The 19,050-nt window shown below is 46.1% G+C and overlaps 1 protein-coding gene and 1 non-coding gene across 2 annotated transcripts; both read left to right on the top strand.

The window, feature by feature from the left end:
• The first annotated feature begins 15,103 nt into the window (after positions 1 to 15,103).
• Positions 15,104 to 15,222, top strand: LOC123461734. Its single transcript, XR_006637816.1, has one exon. It is a non-coding gene; the product is annotated as a 5S ribosomal RNA (ribosomal RNA).
• A 2,722-nt stretch (positions 15,223 to 17,944) lies between these two features.
• Positions 17,945 to 18,781, top strand: Lrrc10 (leucine rich repeat containing 10). Its single transcript, XM_004650086.2, has one exon. It carries the CDS (start codon positions 17,945 to 17,947, stop codon positions 18,779 to 18,781), a length of 837 nt encoding a protein of 278 aa, XP_004650143.2.
• The last annotated feature ends 269 nt before the right edge of the window (positions 18,782 to 19,050 follow it).

The raw sequence follows: 19,050 nt of genomic DNA, 5'->3' as shown, positions 1-19,050 counted from the left end.
AAATAAAGAAAAATAAATAAGAAAGGCTGAAGAGATGGCTTAGCGGTTAAGCACTTGCCTGTGAAGCCTAAGGACTCCAGTTTGAGGCTCAATTCCCCAGGATCCACAAAAGCCAGATGCACAATGTGGCACATGCATCTGCAGTTCGTTTACAGTGGCTGGAGGCCCTGGCGCGCCCATTCTCTCTCTATGTATATATCTGCCTCTTTCTATCTCTCTCTGTCTGTTGCTCTCAAATAAATAAATAAAAATAAATTTAAAAGTACCTAAGAAAATCTGGCAACAGATGACAGGAAAAGCCTTTCTTCCTGGCCCTATCTCTGAATTTATTCATACGTCTATAGAGTTTATGACTAGAGAGGTAGAAACTCTCACAATGTCGGAATACAGGCATTCATCACACCATGTCCCCCAAGGTGCTAGCTGGTGCAGCAATGGTGAAACAGGGTCCTTTCCTGTACTAAATGCTCTTTAGATTTAAAAAAGTTTTCTGGATGCAAATCATGACTACTCCACCTGCCAATTAGCAGCAGTCCATTTAATTACACTTGCTGAGGACACGGTGTGCCAGGCCCTGAGCTAGAGGCGCCTCACCACCCCACCCCTGCCCTCCTGAGGATTACAGTCTAGAAGGAGAAAATGGTACTCAGCACATGTTCACCAAAAGAAACACTTTCACACAGATAAAGTCCTTCATCCTTCCTGAGATGTCCGAAATGATGTGTCAGCTGACCCCACAAGTGAGTAAGAGTTGGCATCAACTAAGGAAGAGGGTGCTATGTGAGGGATGCCAGCCAGGGAGAGGAGAACAGGGCGGGTTCATGAAGACCTGTCAGAAGGGCAGGGCCTAGGGAAAGAGATTGAGAGTAATATGAGGTGGGCTGGACAACTGGGCAGGGGCTGATCCTGCAGGGTCTCCCAAGCCATGTTCGGAGCCTGAGTTTCCTTCAATGGGGAATCAGGACCCTCGCACGAGCTAGAGGTATAGGTGGCAAGGTCTTGATACTCAGAAAGATGTCCCAGTCTTGAAGCCATGGGCTGCCACCCAGGCTCTGCCCCACTGGGAGGCGTGGCAGCCTACATGTGGGAGGCGGGTTGGGCAGGGAGGGTGAGGCAATAGAGACTGCAGGAGGTGGAGCAGGACCCGCTGCACACCCGCTTCCCCAAACCTCAAGAACGCAGACCTACCAGAAGCCACAAAGGCAAGAACACATAGGACGTGGGAACAGCCCAGGACCCACCTTTCCCCAGGAGCAGGTTTCTTCCCCCTTTCTTGCTTTTCCAGAACAGGGGCCATCTTTCTTTCTTTCTTTTTTTTTTTAAATTTATTTATTTGAGAGCGACAGACACAGAGAGAAAGACCGATAGAGGGAGAGAGAGAGAATGGGCGCGCCAGGGCTTCCAGCCTCTGCAAACGAACTCCAGACGTGTGTGCTCCCTTGTGCATCTGGCTAACGTGGGACCTGGGAAACCGAGCCTCGAACCGGGGTCCTTAGGCTTCACAGGCAAGCGCTTAATGGCTAAGCCATCTCTCCAGCCCATCTTTCATTCTTTCCTTCTCAGAGCCTTGGATCATCACCTGTAGGTCAGGATGACCAGGCCCAGTGCACCTGTGGGTCAGAGCCCTCTGAGACCTAGAAACCTAGTGGGCATCCAGAGTGATGAGCCACATGGGTTCAGTGACATGTTTTGTTCACAGACATCGATGGGTTGAAGTAACCATCTTCCCTATGACTGTAGGGAAGGAAACATAGATCTTAGAAATACCATAAAACCATCAAGCTGTCACTTTACCAGCCACTATCCAGACAAGATAGATCAATAAGACACACTCTCCTATTGCTGTTGTCCCTCTGATGTTGGCCAAGAGGAGATGTCCACCCTGTGCTCATGCCATCATTTTGCCCTGTGGAGTTTCCTATAAGCCAAAATAAATCTTTTTTTCCCACAAGCTGCTCTTGATTGGGTGTTCTCTGCCAGCAATGTGAACCTGACTGCAACATTAATGTCAGTACCAAGAAGTGGGATCATTGTGCTATACACCTGAGTGTGTGGGTTATGGCTTTGTGGAGCTGATTTTCAAGAGGACTGTGAAAGGATTTGAAACCTTGGCCATGCAGTGCTGTAAATACAGCTTGATTGACTATTCTTGTCAGAACTGAAAGACCTTAATGCATGAGGGTGAAGAAGAGCTTTGCCTTAGCAGTTTGTGTGAGAGGCTTGCTGTTATGTCTGTATCTGGAGAACTTGTGCAGAGTTGCATTGCACAGAAATGGACAGATGTGAACAGAGCCATATGGCACAGAAATGAAATCTTTGAATTGAAACTTCTGCCCATTCAGCTGCAACTGTATGAGAGATTACAACCTTTGAGATTGAGCCAGCTGACCTGCACTGTGACAGCAGGAAGAAGGCAGACTCTTTTGAAGGGGCCTGAATGCTGAAAGAGTATCCTGTTCTTCAAAGTCTGCTTTATTCCCCCCTAAATTGACAAGTTGGTAGCCCATCTGGTATTATGGAGTATATAACAAATGCATGAAAGAGAGGGTCATTAAATTTGCAACACAATTTTGTATTTTGATGGCCATAGGCAATGTGAAGCCGGCTTGTTGGATTACCTGCGTGGAGACCCAATGGAGCTGTGAGGATGAGCTGTGGGTTGCAGTGGTGACCCAGCGGAGATGTCAGGACTATGGGATGGCTGCCAAGGAGAGCTGCTGGCACCAGATGAAGTTTTCTGGGGCTGTGAGTAGCCTAGATGGAGGGGCAGAATTGGAACTCCAGAGACTTGTCACTGGTTAGAATTATCAGACTTGGAGATTTGTCACTGACTAGAGTTGTTGGACTTGGAGCTACAGAGTTTGATATTTGCCCTGTTTAAATCTTGTATTTATTGAATATTTCTTTATTATGTCCAGTGCCATCTTTTTCAGTGTGAATGTTTATTCTGTGTCATTAGGGGTTTGCTGGGTTATTACTGTTCATGTTTTGGTATTGTGGCTCAGTTAAAAGACCTTGGACTGGGCTAGAGAGATGGCTTAGCAGTTAAGCGCTTGCCTGTGAAGCCTAAGGACCCCAGTTCGAGGCTAGATTCCCCAGTACCGACGTCATCCAGATGCACAAGGGGGCACATGCATCTGGAGTTTATTTGCAGTGGCTGGAGGCCCTGGGGTGCCCATTCTCTCTCTCTCTCTCTCTCTCCCTCCCTCCCTCCCTCCCTCCCTCCCTCTTTCTCTGTCTGTCGTTTTCAAATTAAATAAATGAACATAAAACAAAAAAAAAGACCTTGGACTATAGGGATTTTTGAACATTATGAAGATTGATTAAAAACAATGGGGACTTTTAAAGTTGGATGAATGCATTGCACTTTACATCATGTATGGTTATCAATTTATGGCGGAGAGGTGTAGAATGTAGTAGTTTGATTCAGTTGCCCCCCATAAATTTAGGTGTTCTGAATGCTAGGTTCCCAGCTGATGGAAATTTGGGAATCAATGCCTCCTGGAGACAGTGTATTTTGGGGGGTGGGCTTAAAGGTGTTATAGCCAGTTTCCCCATGCCAGTGTTTGGCACACTATCCTGTTGCTGTTGTTCACCTTATGTTTGAGAGGATATGATGTCCACCCTCTGCTTATGCCATCATTTCCACCTGCTGTCATGGAGCTTCCCCTCGAGTCTGTAAGCCAAAATAAACCTTCTCTTCCCACAAAAAAAGATGGATTAATAAACTGACCATAGTAATGGATACTCTCAGGAGGCTTCCCAAGCAAGGGACATTTTACTTTACTCCCTGTTGAATATACCTTCTCTTACTGGTGCACAGCACCTGACCCAAAGCAGCTGATGGGAGGAAAGTTTTGTTTTGCTTTGGTTTGATTTGTTTTGGGTGTTTTTTGTTGTTGTTGTTTGTTTGTTTGTTTTTTTAGGTAGGTTTCACTCTGTCCCAGGTTGACATAGAACTCACAGTGATCCTCCTACCTCTGCTTCCCAAGTGCCGGGATTAAACTCATGAACCACCACACCCGGCTATTTTCTTTCCAGATAGGGTCACACTCTAGCCCAGGTTGACCTGGAATTCACTATGGAGTCTCTCAGGGTGACCTCGAACTCACGGCAATCCTCCTATTTCTGCCTCCTGAGTGCTGGAATTAAAGACATATGCCACTACTCCTAGCTCTATTATTATTATTTTTGTAACTTTAGCTTACAGTCTCAAGAAAAAGCTCCATGATGGCAGGAAACAAGAGAGGCTGGGCATCACCTCCTTGCCAACATCAGGTGAACAAGAGCAGCAGGAAGAGTGAGGCAAACTCTAGCAAGGGGGAATACCTGTAAACCCACCCCCAACAACACACTTCCTCCAGCAAGGCTCCACCTCCCAAATTACCATCAGCTTTGAACCAAGCATTCAGAACACATGAGTTTATGGGGGACACCTAATTCAAACCACCTCACCCTGCTTCTAATGCAGGAACTGGAAGGACAGGACAAACTCGGATAGTAGATGAAGTCCACTAGAAAATGTTCAGCCGTTTGAAGTCCCTGGGCAGAGCATTGGAAGGGAGGAGACAGAAGGAGTGGACCTCTTCAGGTCAATAAAATGCTGCTCGCAAGGACAGAAGGATGGATGGCCTCTTTTTTTGTGCCCAAGAGTGGCTTCCCTGGAAATCCAGGTGGCATAACCCAAGCTCCTAAAAGAGAAAGTCGTCCACTGTAACAGGAACCACACACGCAACAGGACGATCAAGGTTAACTTGGACTCCTCCAGCTTGGTTGCCACCAGCGAAGTGCTCACAGAAGGCTTCCCAGTAGACCTCTGGTTTGCTTATTTATTTAGTTAACATATGTGTGTGTTGTGTGTAAGCATGCATGTTTGTATGTATATGGGCACACATACACATACTGGTACATGTGTTTGTGTGTGTGCGTGCACCTGTAGAGACAAAATGTCAATGCTGGGTGTCTTTCTCAGTTGTTCTCCACCCCATTTTTTAAATATTATTTATTTGCAAACAGAGAGAGAAAGATAATGGGTGCACCAAGACCTCCAGCTGCTGCAAAAGAAATCCAGATGCATGTGCCACTTGGTGCATCTGGTTCTATGTGAGTACTAAGGATTCACACCTGGGCCATCAGGCATTGAAAGCAAGCACCTTAATTGCTGAGCCATCTCTCCAACCGTCCATCTTATTTTTTGACACAAGGTTTCTCACTATACCTAGAACCCACAGATTCAGGTAGACTAGCTAGCCAGTTTGTCCAAGGGATCCTCCTATGTCCCCTTTCCCAGCACTAGAATTACAGGCACACACCATCATGCTAAACTTTTATGTGGGGCCTGGGGATCTGCACTCAGGTCCTCATGCTTGCAGCAAGCATTTTGCCCACTGAACCATCTCTCTTTATCTTGTTCTTTATTTTGACAGTCTGGAGAAAGGCCCTGGTGAGCTACTCAGGTTTTAATTCCAGAATTGAGAGGCCTGAGTAGAAAAGGAGACCAGGCAACAGGGTGACAAGACAGCCTGCAAGCCATCCGGATCAGTTGTGACTTTCCTAGTGCCTACTGTGCCTGAAGCTTACATCCTATTCAGCCTCAAGGATAGGCCTTTGAAGAACCTGCTCTAAATGGCAGAGGAGCCAAGAAGAATTTGGGAGCACTATGAGAGCAAACTGTAGCTTTCCCAAATGATGGTGATAGGTGTTGGGATGGCCTAGTGGCCTAAGGTGCCAGATTCAAGGTGTTTACCACACGACAGTGCAGAGTGAGATTGTATTTTTTCACTTAGTTTTGGGTGTCATGTGACTTTTCCTTTTATGCAAATCAGAACAGGATCCCAAGGTGTCTCAGCGTTCTAAGGATTGCATAAGCACATACGTGTGTCTCATCAAACATGCAATTTATCCATTTCATTAACTCACTGACACTCAGCAAGCTCCAGCAAGGTGCTTGCTCAATTTGGTTCCCATCTCTATCGAATTATGAACCCCATCTCCACTCCAGCTCCCATGGGTTGCTTAAGCTAGCTGCTTGTTCAGGGATGTCCTGCTTGGAGGCAGAGTACTACCCCTCATTGTAGGTAAGTGGCTCATAAGCACAGCAGTAACACCAGCTCACAGTAAGAGCTAGTTACTTACAGCACATTCCCTCATCGAATCCCCACAGCAGCACAGGGAGATGGACAACCGAAATGATCCCCATTTTATAGATCATAGAAGCAATATCAAAAGCTCGGAAAGAAATATATGGCAAGACTCAGATTCAGGTCATAAAAGCTCTCTTTAATGTCAAAGTCCTTGCTGCCAATACTGAATTCTATTGCCACCTTGTTAACCAGAATGTGATAGTAAAAGTCTGTATTCATCAAAAGTCTAAATTATAGAATACAGTAAAAAGAAGTCCTTTTCTGCTTTTTTCACTTTTAAAATTGTGGAACCCAAGATAGCCGAATGCTACCTGTTTTGATAGATTGCTTTCATTTCATTTCAGTAGCTGTCGGTAATGGCAAAATTGTCATACATTTTCCTACCTAAATTGTACTTCAACTGCAAATACAGTGGTCACATTGAATGTTATTGGACTCTTTTGAAAGTCTGAAGATTATAAACCTTCCATTCAAGATTTCTGAACACTACATGATTGTTTAGAAAACCACTCGTGTCCCAGTTCTGGGAATTATGCGTTACATTTTAAATCTGCTTTAAGATTCACAATAGCCCCATGGATACAGGTAGGAAACTTACCCATGCAAAGTCCATCCATGGGAGGGGTGCAGGACCCCAGGCTAGTCATGGGTGGCACTTAATGGTTTTTTATGGCTGTCAGTACACAACTCACCTTCTTTGGCTTAAGGAAAATCTTGGTAGTGGAAAAGTCCACCACTGGGCTGGAGAGATGGCCCAGTGATAAAGGTGCTTGCCTGCAAAGTCCAGTGACCTGGGTTTGATTCCCCATTACCTATGTAAAGCCAGATGCACAAAGTGGTGCATATGTCTGGACTTTACAGTGGCTGGAGGCCCTGGCATGACCATTCTCTTTGTCTGTGTCTCTCTCCTCTCTCTCTCTCTCATTCTCTCTCTGCTTGCAAATAAATAAATAAAGTCCACTCTCCACTATTGAATCGGAAAACTAACCTCCCTTTCAGCTAGGGTGGAGCAAGTGACTAGTGAACTCTTCTTATAGACCCCTGATTTGACTGTTAGTGATGCAAAATCTAGGATGCAGCTAGGCAAATCCCAGTCTGTAGAGGAGCATGTGTCAGGGGCAGCAGCCAGCGCTAGTGGGGTCAGAGGTTCAAGAGGCTCAGAGAGACTGCCTATTAAGCCCATGTAGGACTAGACCAACCCTATAATGCCATCTACTGGCCCGGGCTGTAGTATTCAAGCCTGGCTCTCTATCACACCCAGGTTACCTGTGAGCCTCCTTAAACCTTGTAATAAATTCTTCATCCAAATCATTCAAAGGATGGCTTCTGTTACACTGAGATTAAGAGCCATAACAATAGACTATCAGTTGGAAGAAATTCCTTGGTAACCCAAACATCATGAACACCAGTGGAGCAAACATCTGGACGGAGAAGCCTGAGTTCAGAGCCAACAGGTACAGGTGATCAAATGCCAACTGGGTGAGACAGCCCTGCTTCTGCAGTGGACTTCTGGGAGGCCCAGTACTCCCCTGGGAACACTGTCCTTGGCATACAGCACCATCGTCACCCTGAGGTCAAAAAGAGCGAAGCTACCTGTACCTCAGAGCCAAGCACTGGAAGACAGACCCATCATTTTGTTCTCCATTTCCATCCTTTTTTTTTTCTTCAATCTTTCACAATATGTATTGCCTGCTTTCAAGGTAAGAGAGCATGTATGAGTGTGTGTGTGTGTGTGTGTAAGTGTGTGTGAGTTCATTGGGTTTCTTTTTGGTGTAGGCTCTTCTCAGTTTTTCAGAGTTCACCTTGATTATTTATCCAGTTAATGCCAGCTTATTGTGGGGGCTGAAATATTAACCCCTCATTTGATTGTTTTGTGTTTTTGTTTAATTTGTAAAACTGAGACATTTTGATGTTTTTATAACTTAATAATTTACTTATTTAATTGTACTAAAGATTACATGTAGGTCCTTGCACATACTAGACAAGTTCTCAAGTACTGAGCTAGATCTCTGTTGCAGTCTGATTCGCATTGCTGGTAGAAATCACCCAACCAAGAGCAGCTTCTGGGAAAAAGAGATTTATTTTGGCTTACAGGCTTGAGGGGAAGCTCCATGATGGCAGGGGGAAACGATGGCATGAGCAGAGGGTGGACATCACCCCCTGGCCAACCAAAGGTGGACCACAGCAACAGGAGGGTCTGCCAAACACTGGCATGGGGAAACTGGCTATAAAGCCCATAAGCCCGCCCCCAACAATACACTCCCTCCAGGAGGCATTAATTCCCAAATCTCCATCAGCTGGGAACCTAGCATTCAGAACACCTAAGTTTATGGGGGACACCTGAATCAAACCACCACAATCTCCAATCCTCTTTTTTTTTTTTTTTTTGCCGGGGGGCGGTTCAAGGTAGGGTCTCACTCTAGCTTAGGCTGACCTGGAATTTACTATGTAGTCTCAGGATGGCTTTGAACTCACAGTGCTCTTCCTACCTCTGTCTCCTTAGTACTGGGATTAAAGGCGTGTGCCACCACGCCCAGCCTCCAGTCCTCTTTTAACTTTTTTTTAAAAATATTTTATTTATTTATTTATTTATTTGAGAAAGAGAGAGAGAGAAGGAAGGAGGGAATGGGCACGCCGGGGCCTCCAGCCACTCAAATGAACTCAAGGCACATATGTCACCTTGTGCATCTGGCTTTTGTGTATCCTGGGGAATTGAACTTGGGTCCTCTGGCTTTGCAGCCAAGTGCCTTAACCACTAAGCAATCTCTCTAGCCCCTCTTTTAACTTTCAAAAAAGTTATTTATTAGAGAGGAGAGAGAGAGAGAATGGGCACAACAGGGCCTCTCACCACTGCAAATTTCAGAGGCATGCACCACTCTCTGCATCTGACTCCACATGAGCAGCTGGGAGTCAAACGTGGGCCAGCAGGCTTTGCAAGCAAGTGTCTTCAACTACTGAGCAATCTCCCCAGCCCTCTTATAACTTTTTTATCTTGAGGCAGGGTCTTATTCAGTTGCCTTGGATGGCCTTGACCTCACTGTATAGCTCAGGTGGAATTCGAGTTTGTGATACTCCTGTCTCAGCCTGCTAAGTAGCTGGGATGACAGGCCTGTGCCAACAAGGCTGACTTCAGTAGTTCTCTTGATGACTGCAGATCTGTGAGGTCATTTTGGTGGTATTCAGAAATCGCAGTAATGGTGGTCTTCCTGATTGTTTATAGTCTTCACACATCCTAAGTGGTAATCATACCAGGGAACCAGCTGTTACAGTTTTCAGTAATGCTAAGGAGTTACTCATATGAAACTAATGCCAAACCAGTATGCTTTGCATGGATGCACCTACTGTTTTCAGGATTGTTAGTAACCTAAGCATATTTCCTCAAATATATCTGTCTCCTTGTATCACAAGGCCCAACTCACCTGCACCCCAATGACTGCACAAGTTATGGAGAGTGACGATAAGGGATTGTTTTGTCCACCAAGCACTAATGGCCAACTAGTGGCTATCAGATGAGATGTTTCATGGGCCCTCTTGTACATAATAATCCCAGGTGCTGGCTGAACTATTTTTTTTTCCCCAGGGTAGGGTCTTACTCTAGCCCAGGCTGACCTATAATTAGCCTCAGGCTGGCCTAGAACTCATAGAGATCTTCCTACCTCAGCTTCCCAAATGCTGGGTTAAAGGCATGCACCACTATACCTGGGAGAGATAGAGAGAACACACCAGAGCCTCCAGGCACTGCAAACAAACTCCAGGCACATGCGCCTCTGTTTAAATGGGTACTGAGGAATCAAACTCGGGTTGTTAGGCCTTCCGGTAATGCACATTGAGGCTGAGCCATCTTTCCAGCACTGACAGAACCTTTTATACTTAGTGTACCAATCATCTTCTTGCTACTAGGATTCAGCACCTGACCAGAAGCAGCTTATGGAAGGAAAGAGTTTGTTTCTGTAAGGTTTGCAAATAACCAAAGACCACACACGACTACTCTAAGGCAGGAAAAGAGCTGTTTATTGGGGCCTGAGCTGCTGGCCTGTCTCATGGGAGGAGAGAGAGAGAACAGCCAGCGTGAGTCTGGATAGTTTGGGTTTTTATAGTTTTTCTTTTTGGGAGGAGGATACAGAAGACAAAGGACTGAGGAATTCAGGAGAGAGCTGGGACCAAGCTGAGGAGGTAATCAGTCAGAGAACAGATTGCCATCAGAAGTGCAGCCAGGTTGTCTGGTAGGAAAACTGGCCAAGGGCATTGTTAGGTCAGAGGAGAAGGGTTAGGCAAATGTAAACATCTGAAGTTACATCAATGTTGCTGTTCTCCTTCATCTCGAGTCCATCTTGGGACTCTTGCCCTAGCTAATGGTTTTCAGCTTGCAGTTCTGAAGGGAAATATTATCACGAAGGGGAAAGCAAGGCAGGAGTAATAGCAAAGTATCACATCTTCACCTGTGGGCATGACTTTTGAAGAGAGGATTGCCCATTTTCTGGCCAAGTGCTTTCACTGGGAACTGTCCTTTTCTGTCCAATAGATGGCTAAGTACTGCCTTGTGAAGTCTTTTCATCCTATTATTTTATTTTTAAATTTAAAATATTTTGTTTAGGGCTGGAGAGATGGCTTAGCAGTTAAGACATTTGTCTGCAAAGCCAAAGGACCCAGGTTTGATTCCCCAGGACCCACTTTGGCCAGAAGCACAAGGAGGCGCATGCATCTGGAGTTTGTTTGCAATGGCTAAAGGCCCTGGTCCACCCATTCTCTCCCTTTCTCTCTCTTTCTCCCTCTTTCTGTCAAATAAATAAATAAAAATATTTTTAAATATTTTGTTTATTTGAGGGGGGGCAGATAATGAGAGAGAATGGGCATGTCAGGGCCTTTAGCCACTGCAAACAGACTCCAGATTCATATGCTACCTTGTGCATCTGGCTTATGTGGGTACTGAGAAATCCCACCTGGGTCCTTAGGCTTCACAGGCAAGTGTCTTAACCACTAAGCCATTTTTATTTTTATTTTTGGATGCAGAATTTCATGCAGCCCAGGATATCCTCAAGCTCAACATGTAGCTGAGGATGACCTTGAGATTCTGATATCATTACCTGTTAGAACCAGAATGTTTCCATTTTTGGACTCGGATTACCATTTCATTGTAACTCTGTGTTTCCCAAGAGTGACCCAGACCACCTATCCCAATGATCACTTTCCAAGCCTGGAGGCAAAGTGGACCGCCCTACAACCAAAGACTTCCAGTGACCCCACCATCCCATAAGTACACCCCCTAGTCTGTAAGGGAAGAGACTTCTCACCTGCCTGGCCAGAACTCTTCTCTGACTTTCCCCAAATAAAACCTGTCTCTGCTGTTGAGCCAAGTCTTCTCTCTCATTTCATTACCTGCTCTTTCTAACACTACCTTTACCTCCCAAGTGTTGGGATTATAGGTGTGCACTACCACGCCTGGTTTATGTTGCTCTGGATAACTGGACTCAGGGCCTTGTGCATGCTAGCCAAGCATTCTACCCACCGAGCTACATCTGCATCCCCAGCTCTTTTCACACATCTTGTATACACTGTGTGTGTGTGTTGCTCGGGACTGAACCCAGTGTCTCTCACATTCTAGGTATAGGTTAATATTGTACCATTGAGCTATATCTCTAGTTCTTTTTTTACTTTTTATTTTAAAACAGGGTCTCAGTAAATTTCCCAGGTTGGCCTTGAACTCACTCTGTGGCTTAGGCTAGCCTTGAACCTGTGATCTTCCTGCCTCTGCCTCCCACATAGCTGGGACCACAGGTCTGCTCCACCAGAATCTTTTGATGCATCCTGACAGAGCTTTTCTTTTGCATTTTCTCACCATGCTGCTGTTTATGGTGGAGCTTAGCCTTCTGACCAATCCCTCCCACCCCCTTGGCTATTCATTACCCTTGTTTCATGATAGTAGAAAGGACATTCATAGCATTTAAAATGTGCGTGGTGTGGTGTGGTGGCGCACGCCTGTAATCCCAGCACTCAGAAGGCAGAGTTAGAAGATCACTGTGAGTTTGAGGCCACCCTGAGACTACATAGTTAATTCCAGGTTAGCCTGGACCACAGGGAGACCCTAAAATAAATAAATAAATAAATAAAAATGTCATTCAATCTGTTCATTTTGAGGCATGGGCCTCAGATGTGAAGAACCAACCTCTAAATCTTTGGTTCTCTGAGACCCACAGCCCAAATTTACACAACCCGAAACAGGAAAGGGCTGCCTCTCATTGATTGACAAGGCCCTTCTTTCTGCCCAGCAGAGATCTGGCCTGCAGATTAGAAATGGACAGTATGGAAGAAAATGAAGGTGGCTGGGGTATGGGCATGCCAGGACCTCTAGCCACTGAAAACAAACTCCAGATGCATGTGCCACTCTGCATCTGTTTTTTTGTGGGTACTGAGGACTTGAACCTGGGTCATTAGGCTTTGCAGGCAAGCCCTTTAACCACTGAGCCATCTCTCCAACCCCCTTGCTCTTTTTTAAAACTTTTTTTTGGTGTCTTTTTTAAAACTTTTATCTATTTACTTATTTTGAGAGCAAGAAAGAGAGAGAGAGAGAGAGGCAGATGGAGGGAGAGGATGGGCATGCCAGAGCCTCCAGCCACTGCAAACAAATTTCAGACACATGCGCCACCTTGTGCATCTGGCTTACATGGATACTGGGGAATCGAACCTGGGTCCTTATGAGGGGGGGTACAGTTAGGGTGGCTGGACCCCTGAAGATAAAAAGGGCAGAAAAGTTTGCACTTGCTAGAAATCAAAGATGATCTGACTTATTATCTCTCTTACCTAGTTCCCTAGACTATTTTCCACAAACAGCCACAGCCTCTCATGGGAGGCAGGTCTTTCACAGGATTTAAACATTGTGGTTGGTCAAATTTAGCCCCCGGCACTTGGTGCCAGGGCTAACCTCTTCCTGAGACAACCCTTAGCCCTAACCAAGCAGCTGTCCCTCTGGTTCACCTAAGCCAGAAGACAGTCCACCCCCATAAGATCATAAATACCTTTGTAAGGGTAGGGCAGGCTCTCTAACCACTTGGGAACTTCCAGCTGTGGGTGAGTTTTCCCCTTGGCTGGGCCTGTGCTGGTTTGGCCCAGGCCCAGCCAGAAGGACCCCTTAACCCCTACTTTCCACCTGGGCTCCTTTACCCCCTCCAGCTCTCCACATGGCAGGAGCTCCTTGAACTTCCTTTTTTCTCTTTTCTTTCCACACTGGTTTTCCAGGCCCTACACGTGGGATCTCTAGCCACGGGGGTGCTTTTCCTTGGCTCTGTACTTCCCTCAATAAATATAACAATATAATAATTATCCTTCTCAGTCTTTTTTATTGAATTATTTGATCAAAATTAAAAACAAACCTAGGGTTTGGGGTTCAAGGACTTTCCTGGACCCCTAGCACACCATTACACTTAGGCTTCACGGGCAAGTGTCTTAACTTCTAAGCCATCTCTCCAGCCCCCCCTTGCTCTTTTGATAACATCTAATATGATCTTCCCAGGCCTGACCCACTGCCAGAATGTATTATTAACCAATTCATGATCTAACTACCTTCCAGTAGTCCCTACTTCTGAACTCTTTTACTACCTCAACCCTGCTCCTCTGGACACCAAACTTCCAGCACATGAACTTTCTGGGGGGCAGGAGGAGTTACAAACCACCTCCAACCATTGGACGGATCTACAGCTACCTAGTTCTACCCGGGCGGTGTTAAAGTGCAGAATGGAAATTCTGTGTATGGAGGCAAAGCTGATGAACTGGGGCGGCCTAGTGAGGAATCCTCCGCTCTCCCTGCCCTGGTGGAATTGTGTCATCTGTGGGATTGGGGCCCCATTGTTAGTCACCAGCTTCCATGCATCTAGATCATAGCAAATGCTCACTACCTATTCAGTTTCTCTGAGCCACAACTTTCCATCTGAAAAGTGGCTGTGTTCTAAGAATTTATAGACAATACCTAGAGTACCTGGCACAGTGCTTGGTAGTATCTAGCACATGCTTAGTGTGGGAGTTTGATTCAGGTGTCCCCCATAAACGTAGGTGTTCTGAATGCTAGGTCCCCAGCTGGTGGCAATTTGGGAATTGGTGCCTCCTGGAGGCAGTGTATTGTTGGGGGCAGGCTTATGGGTGTTATAGCCAGCTCCCCCTTGCCAGTGTTTGACACACTCTCCTACTGCTGTTGTCCAGCTGATGTTGGCCAGGATGTGAAGTCCACCCTCTGCTCATGCCATCATCTTTCCCTGCCATCATGAAACTTCCCCTTAAGTCTGTAAGGTAAAATAAACCCTTTCCTCCCATAAGCTGCTCTTGGTTGGATGTATGTCACACAAGGAGACACTGACTGTAGCACTCAGTAAATAACAACCAGTACTGATACTTCTATAATTATCATTTCTAGGGAAAACAGTAAGGCAGCTGCTTCATGACCATTTGTGGTCACCACTGACCATTGCTAAATATAGAGGCAAAGCACAGCCATGTGTGAGGCTAGTTATAATAATAATACCCCCACACAAAGCAAGGACACAGCTCAAGATAATAGTCCTTGACATGCAGAGTGTGGAAAGCCCAAGAACACTGGCTTCAGTCCTAATCTTGTGAGCAAAAGTGAGGCCTGACAGGTTCACCAAGCAGTCCTGCAGGATCACCGTGGAGGATGCTCCTAGCCTGCAGTGCAGCCAGGTTGAAGGAGGGAAGAGGTGATCTGGTCCTCCTCAGAAACCCAAATGCTCTTTCCAGATTAGTAGGCAAGCTCGTGGGTTGGGGTTTTATCTTCTGGACCACAGTTCTCAGTGTTTGCTTGTTACTGTTATTTGACAGTCTTGTTCTGTAGCCCAGGCTGTCCTCTAACTTCCAGCAGTCCTATTTTAGCTTCCTGGGATTATAGGCCTGAGGCACCATGTTGGGACACATTTTAATTTTAAAACCATATGATTAAAAAAAAAAAAATCAAACCAGTCTATGGCCATACCACCCTGAACACGCCCGATCTCATCTGATCTTGGAAGCTAAGCAGGGTTAGGCCTGGTTAGTACTTGGATGGGAGACCGCCTGGGAATACTGGGTGCTGCAGGCTTTTCGAAGGGGAAAGTGTGGGGGGCGGAGGGAGGGTATTACCATGGGATATTTTTTATAATCATGGAAAATGTTAATAAAAAATGTGAAAAGATAAAATAAATAAGATGGGGAGGTAATATGATGGAGAATGGAATGTCAAAGGGGAAAGTGGGGGGAAGGAGGGAGGGTATTAACTTGGGATTTTGTTTATAATCATGGAAAATCTTAATAAAAATTAAATAAATTAAAAAAAAAGAAAAAATAAGTAAATAAATAAAATAAAAAAATCAAACCATATAAATATATAAAACAGCATCCCTCTCATCCTCAAACCTGCAGAGAAGGTCCTCATAGATAATCACTTAGTTATTTATCAGAGAAGTTTTTATGCATACAAAAAGACAGATGGGTATTTTTTTACAGATGGAATTCATAAAGATTGTCCTGTGCCTTACTCTTTTCCTTCCCGACTTATTCTAAATGTATTTTCAAATCAATACACATAGATATATTTCCAGGTTTTTAAAATTATCATGTCTATGAAGGAGGGAAGGGAAAGAGAGGAAGAATGAAAATGGGCACACCAGAACCTCTTGTTGCTGCAAATGAACTCCAGATGCATGTGCTGCATTGTGCATGTGGCTTTACTTGGGTACTGAGGACGTGAACCCAGGTCTGAGGCTTTGCAAGCAAATGCCTTTAACTGCTGAGCAACCTTCCCAGCCCTATCTCCTTTTTTTTTGGTTTTTCAAAGTAGAGTCTCACTCTGGCCCAGGCTGACCTGGAATTCACTGTGTCTCAGGGTAGCCTCAAACTCATAGCGATCCTCCTACCTCTGCCTCCCAAGTGCTGGGATTAAAGGCGTGCGCCACCATGCCTGGCTATATCTCCTTATTTTTAACAAGTATTCATAAGTTAAGGTAATATAAATCCCCAAATCTCACAGTCACCTCATCCAATGGGCAAGTGAGTGAAGCTTGGCAGGGGATGGGAGGTGTTTTGTTCCTAGCACTTATTCAGGAATCCAGGGTGACTCAAGGTCCTGCCAACTCCAGCATGTGACTTCTGTGTGCTTGGTAGATTCTAAAGTCACCCTGGGTGACAATATCCAGCCACTATGTGGAGGAAAGAATGTGGAGGAAGGGAGAAGCCTATTTTACAAGGAGCCATGTCTAGGAGACATCGAACACCCCCTTTCCAGTGGACAGAACTTGAAGACCCTCATTGTCAAGCTATCACAGGAATGCTCCGCTGGTCACTGATTGCTTTCAGCTGGACACTATGGAAGAGAAGTACAAACTTTTGATGGGCTAAATGTGTGTGACAGTTACACTGTAAGATTACATTCTAATATAGCTAAGATTTAGAAGGCTAGCCTTCCACTTTTCTCCTGCATGTCTACTTGTCTTTTGTCAAGAGCAAGGGTTTCATTTTGCCGTGCTGGCGATAGATCCCAGGGACTCACTCATAGTACATAAATGTTCTACCACTCAGCACAGATTACATTTTTTAAGTGTAGAAAGGTATTAACAACTAGTAAAAATGAAGAAATAAGAAAATGGACTGCTGAGTCTGCTGCTTCTGAATGCATCCTGATTTAGGGCTGGTGGAGTTTGGGAGATTACCAGTGGTGGTGGGGGTGGGGGGGGATTTAAGGAGAGGCTTGGGAGATGGTTTAGCAGTAAGAGATGCTTGCTTGCAAAGCCTGCGGCATGGGTTTGATTCCCTAGCATCCACATAAAGCCAGATGCAAAATGTGGCACATGCATCCTGGCAGAAATCTGTTTGCAGTGGTAAGAGACCCTGGACATGTGCACACACATGCAAGTAATGTTAAAAAAAATTTAAAGGATGCATACCACTAACCCAGTAACACTCTCAAGGACACTTCCTATAGAATTTAACACATCAATACCCACGTTTTGTTTTTGTTATTATTTTTGATGTGCCGAGAATTAAACCCAGGGTCTTGTGCATGATGGTTAAGGACTCTACCAGTAAGCTACAGCCCCACTGCTCACATTTCTATATGAAAGGATGTTTACAATAGTCATACATTGTGACTTACATGTTCAGTCCATATGGTGAAATACAAGTGTTTAAAAATACCTGCAAGCGGGGCGTGGTGGTGCACGCCTTTAATCCCAACACTTGGAAGGCAGAGGTAAGTGGATCCCTATGAGTTCGAGGCCACACTAAGACTACATAGTGAATTCCAGGTCCTTGTAAAACCAAAACGATAAAAATAATAAATAACTGCAAGTATAAAATATGTTCATGATGTGATTTTTAAAAAGCACATTTAATTTTTTAAACAAATTGATCACTTGTTGCAAGAAAGCTGCAGGACTATGCATTCCCATGTTTATACCTAGTTCTATGAAGTAGAACAGTAGGTATTTTTTCACTTTCTTCTTCTGTACGTTTATGTAATATTTCAGTATTTCATCATTGGGGAGAAAGTACTCAATTTCCGTTTGAAATGAAAAGAAAAAAGAAAGAAAAGAAGTAGATAAAGAGGGCTGGGGCTTAGATGATAAAAGTAAGTGAGACACCGCCTCCCGGGCCCTGCCTGTCTGCTTGGCCTATCACTGACACTCAAGTTGCTATCAGGAGCACTTTGCCCTGTCAAAAGTGACTGGCTTCTGTCACAGAATTCCCAGGTTATAAAGGCAGGGTAGGAAGGGCCGGGGCGGTCAGCACTGCCAGCTCCCGGGGTGAAGTGGTGGGCAGGAGCTGGCATGGGGAACGCCATCCGGGCCCTGGTGGCCTTCATCCCGGCCGAGCGCTGCCAGAACTTCGTGGTGGGAGAGCTGCGCGAGATGCCGCTGGACAGGATGGTGGACCTGAGCGGATGCCAGCTGCGCCGCTTCCCGGGGCACGTGTGCTCCTTCACCGAGCTGGTGAAGCTCTACCTGAGCGACAACCACCTCCACAGCCTGCCCCCCGAGCTGGGCCAATTGCAGAACCTGCAGATTCTGGCCTTGGATTTCAACAACTTCAAGGCTCTGCCCCAGGTGGTGTGCACCTTGAAACAGCTCTGCATCCTCTACCTGGGGAACAACAAACTCTGTGACCTCCCCGACGAGCTCAGCCTGCTGCGGAATCTCCGGACCCTGTGGATCGAGGCCAACTGTCTCACGCAGCTGCCCGACGTGGTGTGTGAGCTGAGCCTCCTGAAGACCCTGCACGCCGGCTCCAACGCGCTGCGTCTGCTGCCCGGCCAGCTCCGGCGCCTCCGGGAGCTGAGGACCATCTGGCTGTCGGGCAACCTGCTGACGGACTTCCCCCCGGTGCTGCTGCACATGCCCTTCCTGGAGGTGATCGACGTGGACCGGAACAGCATCCGCTACTTCCCCAGCCTGGCCCACTTGTCAGGCTTGAAGCTCGTCATCTATGACCACAATCCTTGCAGGAATGCACCCAAGGTGGGCAAAGGCGTGCGTCGGGTGGGAAGGTGGGCGGAGGAGACCCCGGAGCCTGACCACAGGAAAACCAGGCGCTGTGCGCTCACGGACCAAGAGAGCCTGGAGCCACGCGCGCCGGTCCCAGCTCCCCCCCTTCCTCCGTGCTCCTGAGCGGCTTCATTCGCAGGCCAATGACAAGGGCCCAACTCCAGCATACTCCCCGACTTCTCACTAGACTTGAAGGGGTTGTCCCGTTATCTGAAGAGCGGGTGGAGAACCAGGTGATGTGCCACAAAGGAACACTGAGAAGCAATACTATCTGGCCCACAGCACCCCTTCCAAAGGGAAGTTTCCTGCACTAGTGGCCTGTGCCAGAAACGGCTTCTTCAAGTAAATGTTTTGAAACTGGGCACTTGAGTCTCTTCTGCTCTTTAAAGTGG

The sequence above is a fragment of the Jaculus jaculus genome, chromosome 6 (genome assembly GCF_020740685.1).
Source record: "Jaculus jaculus isolate mJacJac1 chromosome 6, mJacJac1.mat.Y.cur, whole genome shotgun sequence".
NCBI classification, from domain to species: Eukaryota; Metazoa; Chordata; class Mammalia; order Rodentia; family Dipodidae; genus Jaculus; species Jaculus jaculus.
This window is presented reverse-complemented; position numbering and strand designations above follow the sequence as displayed.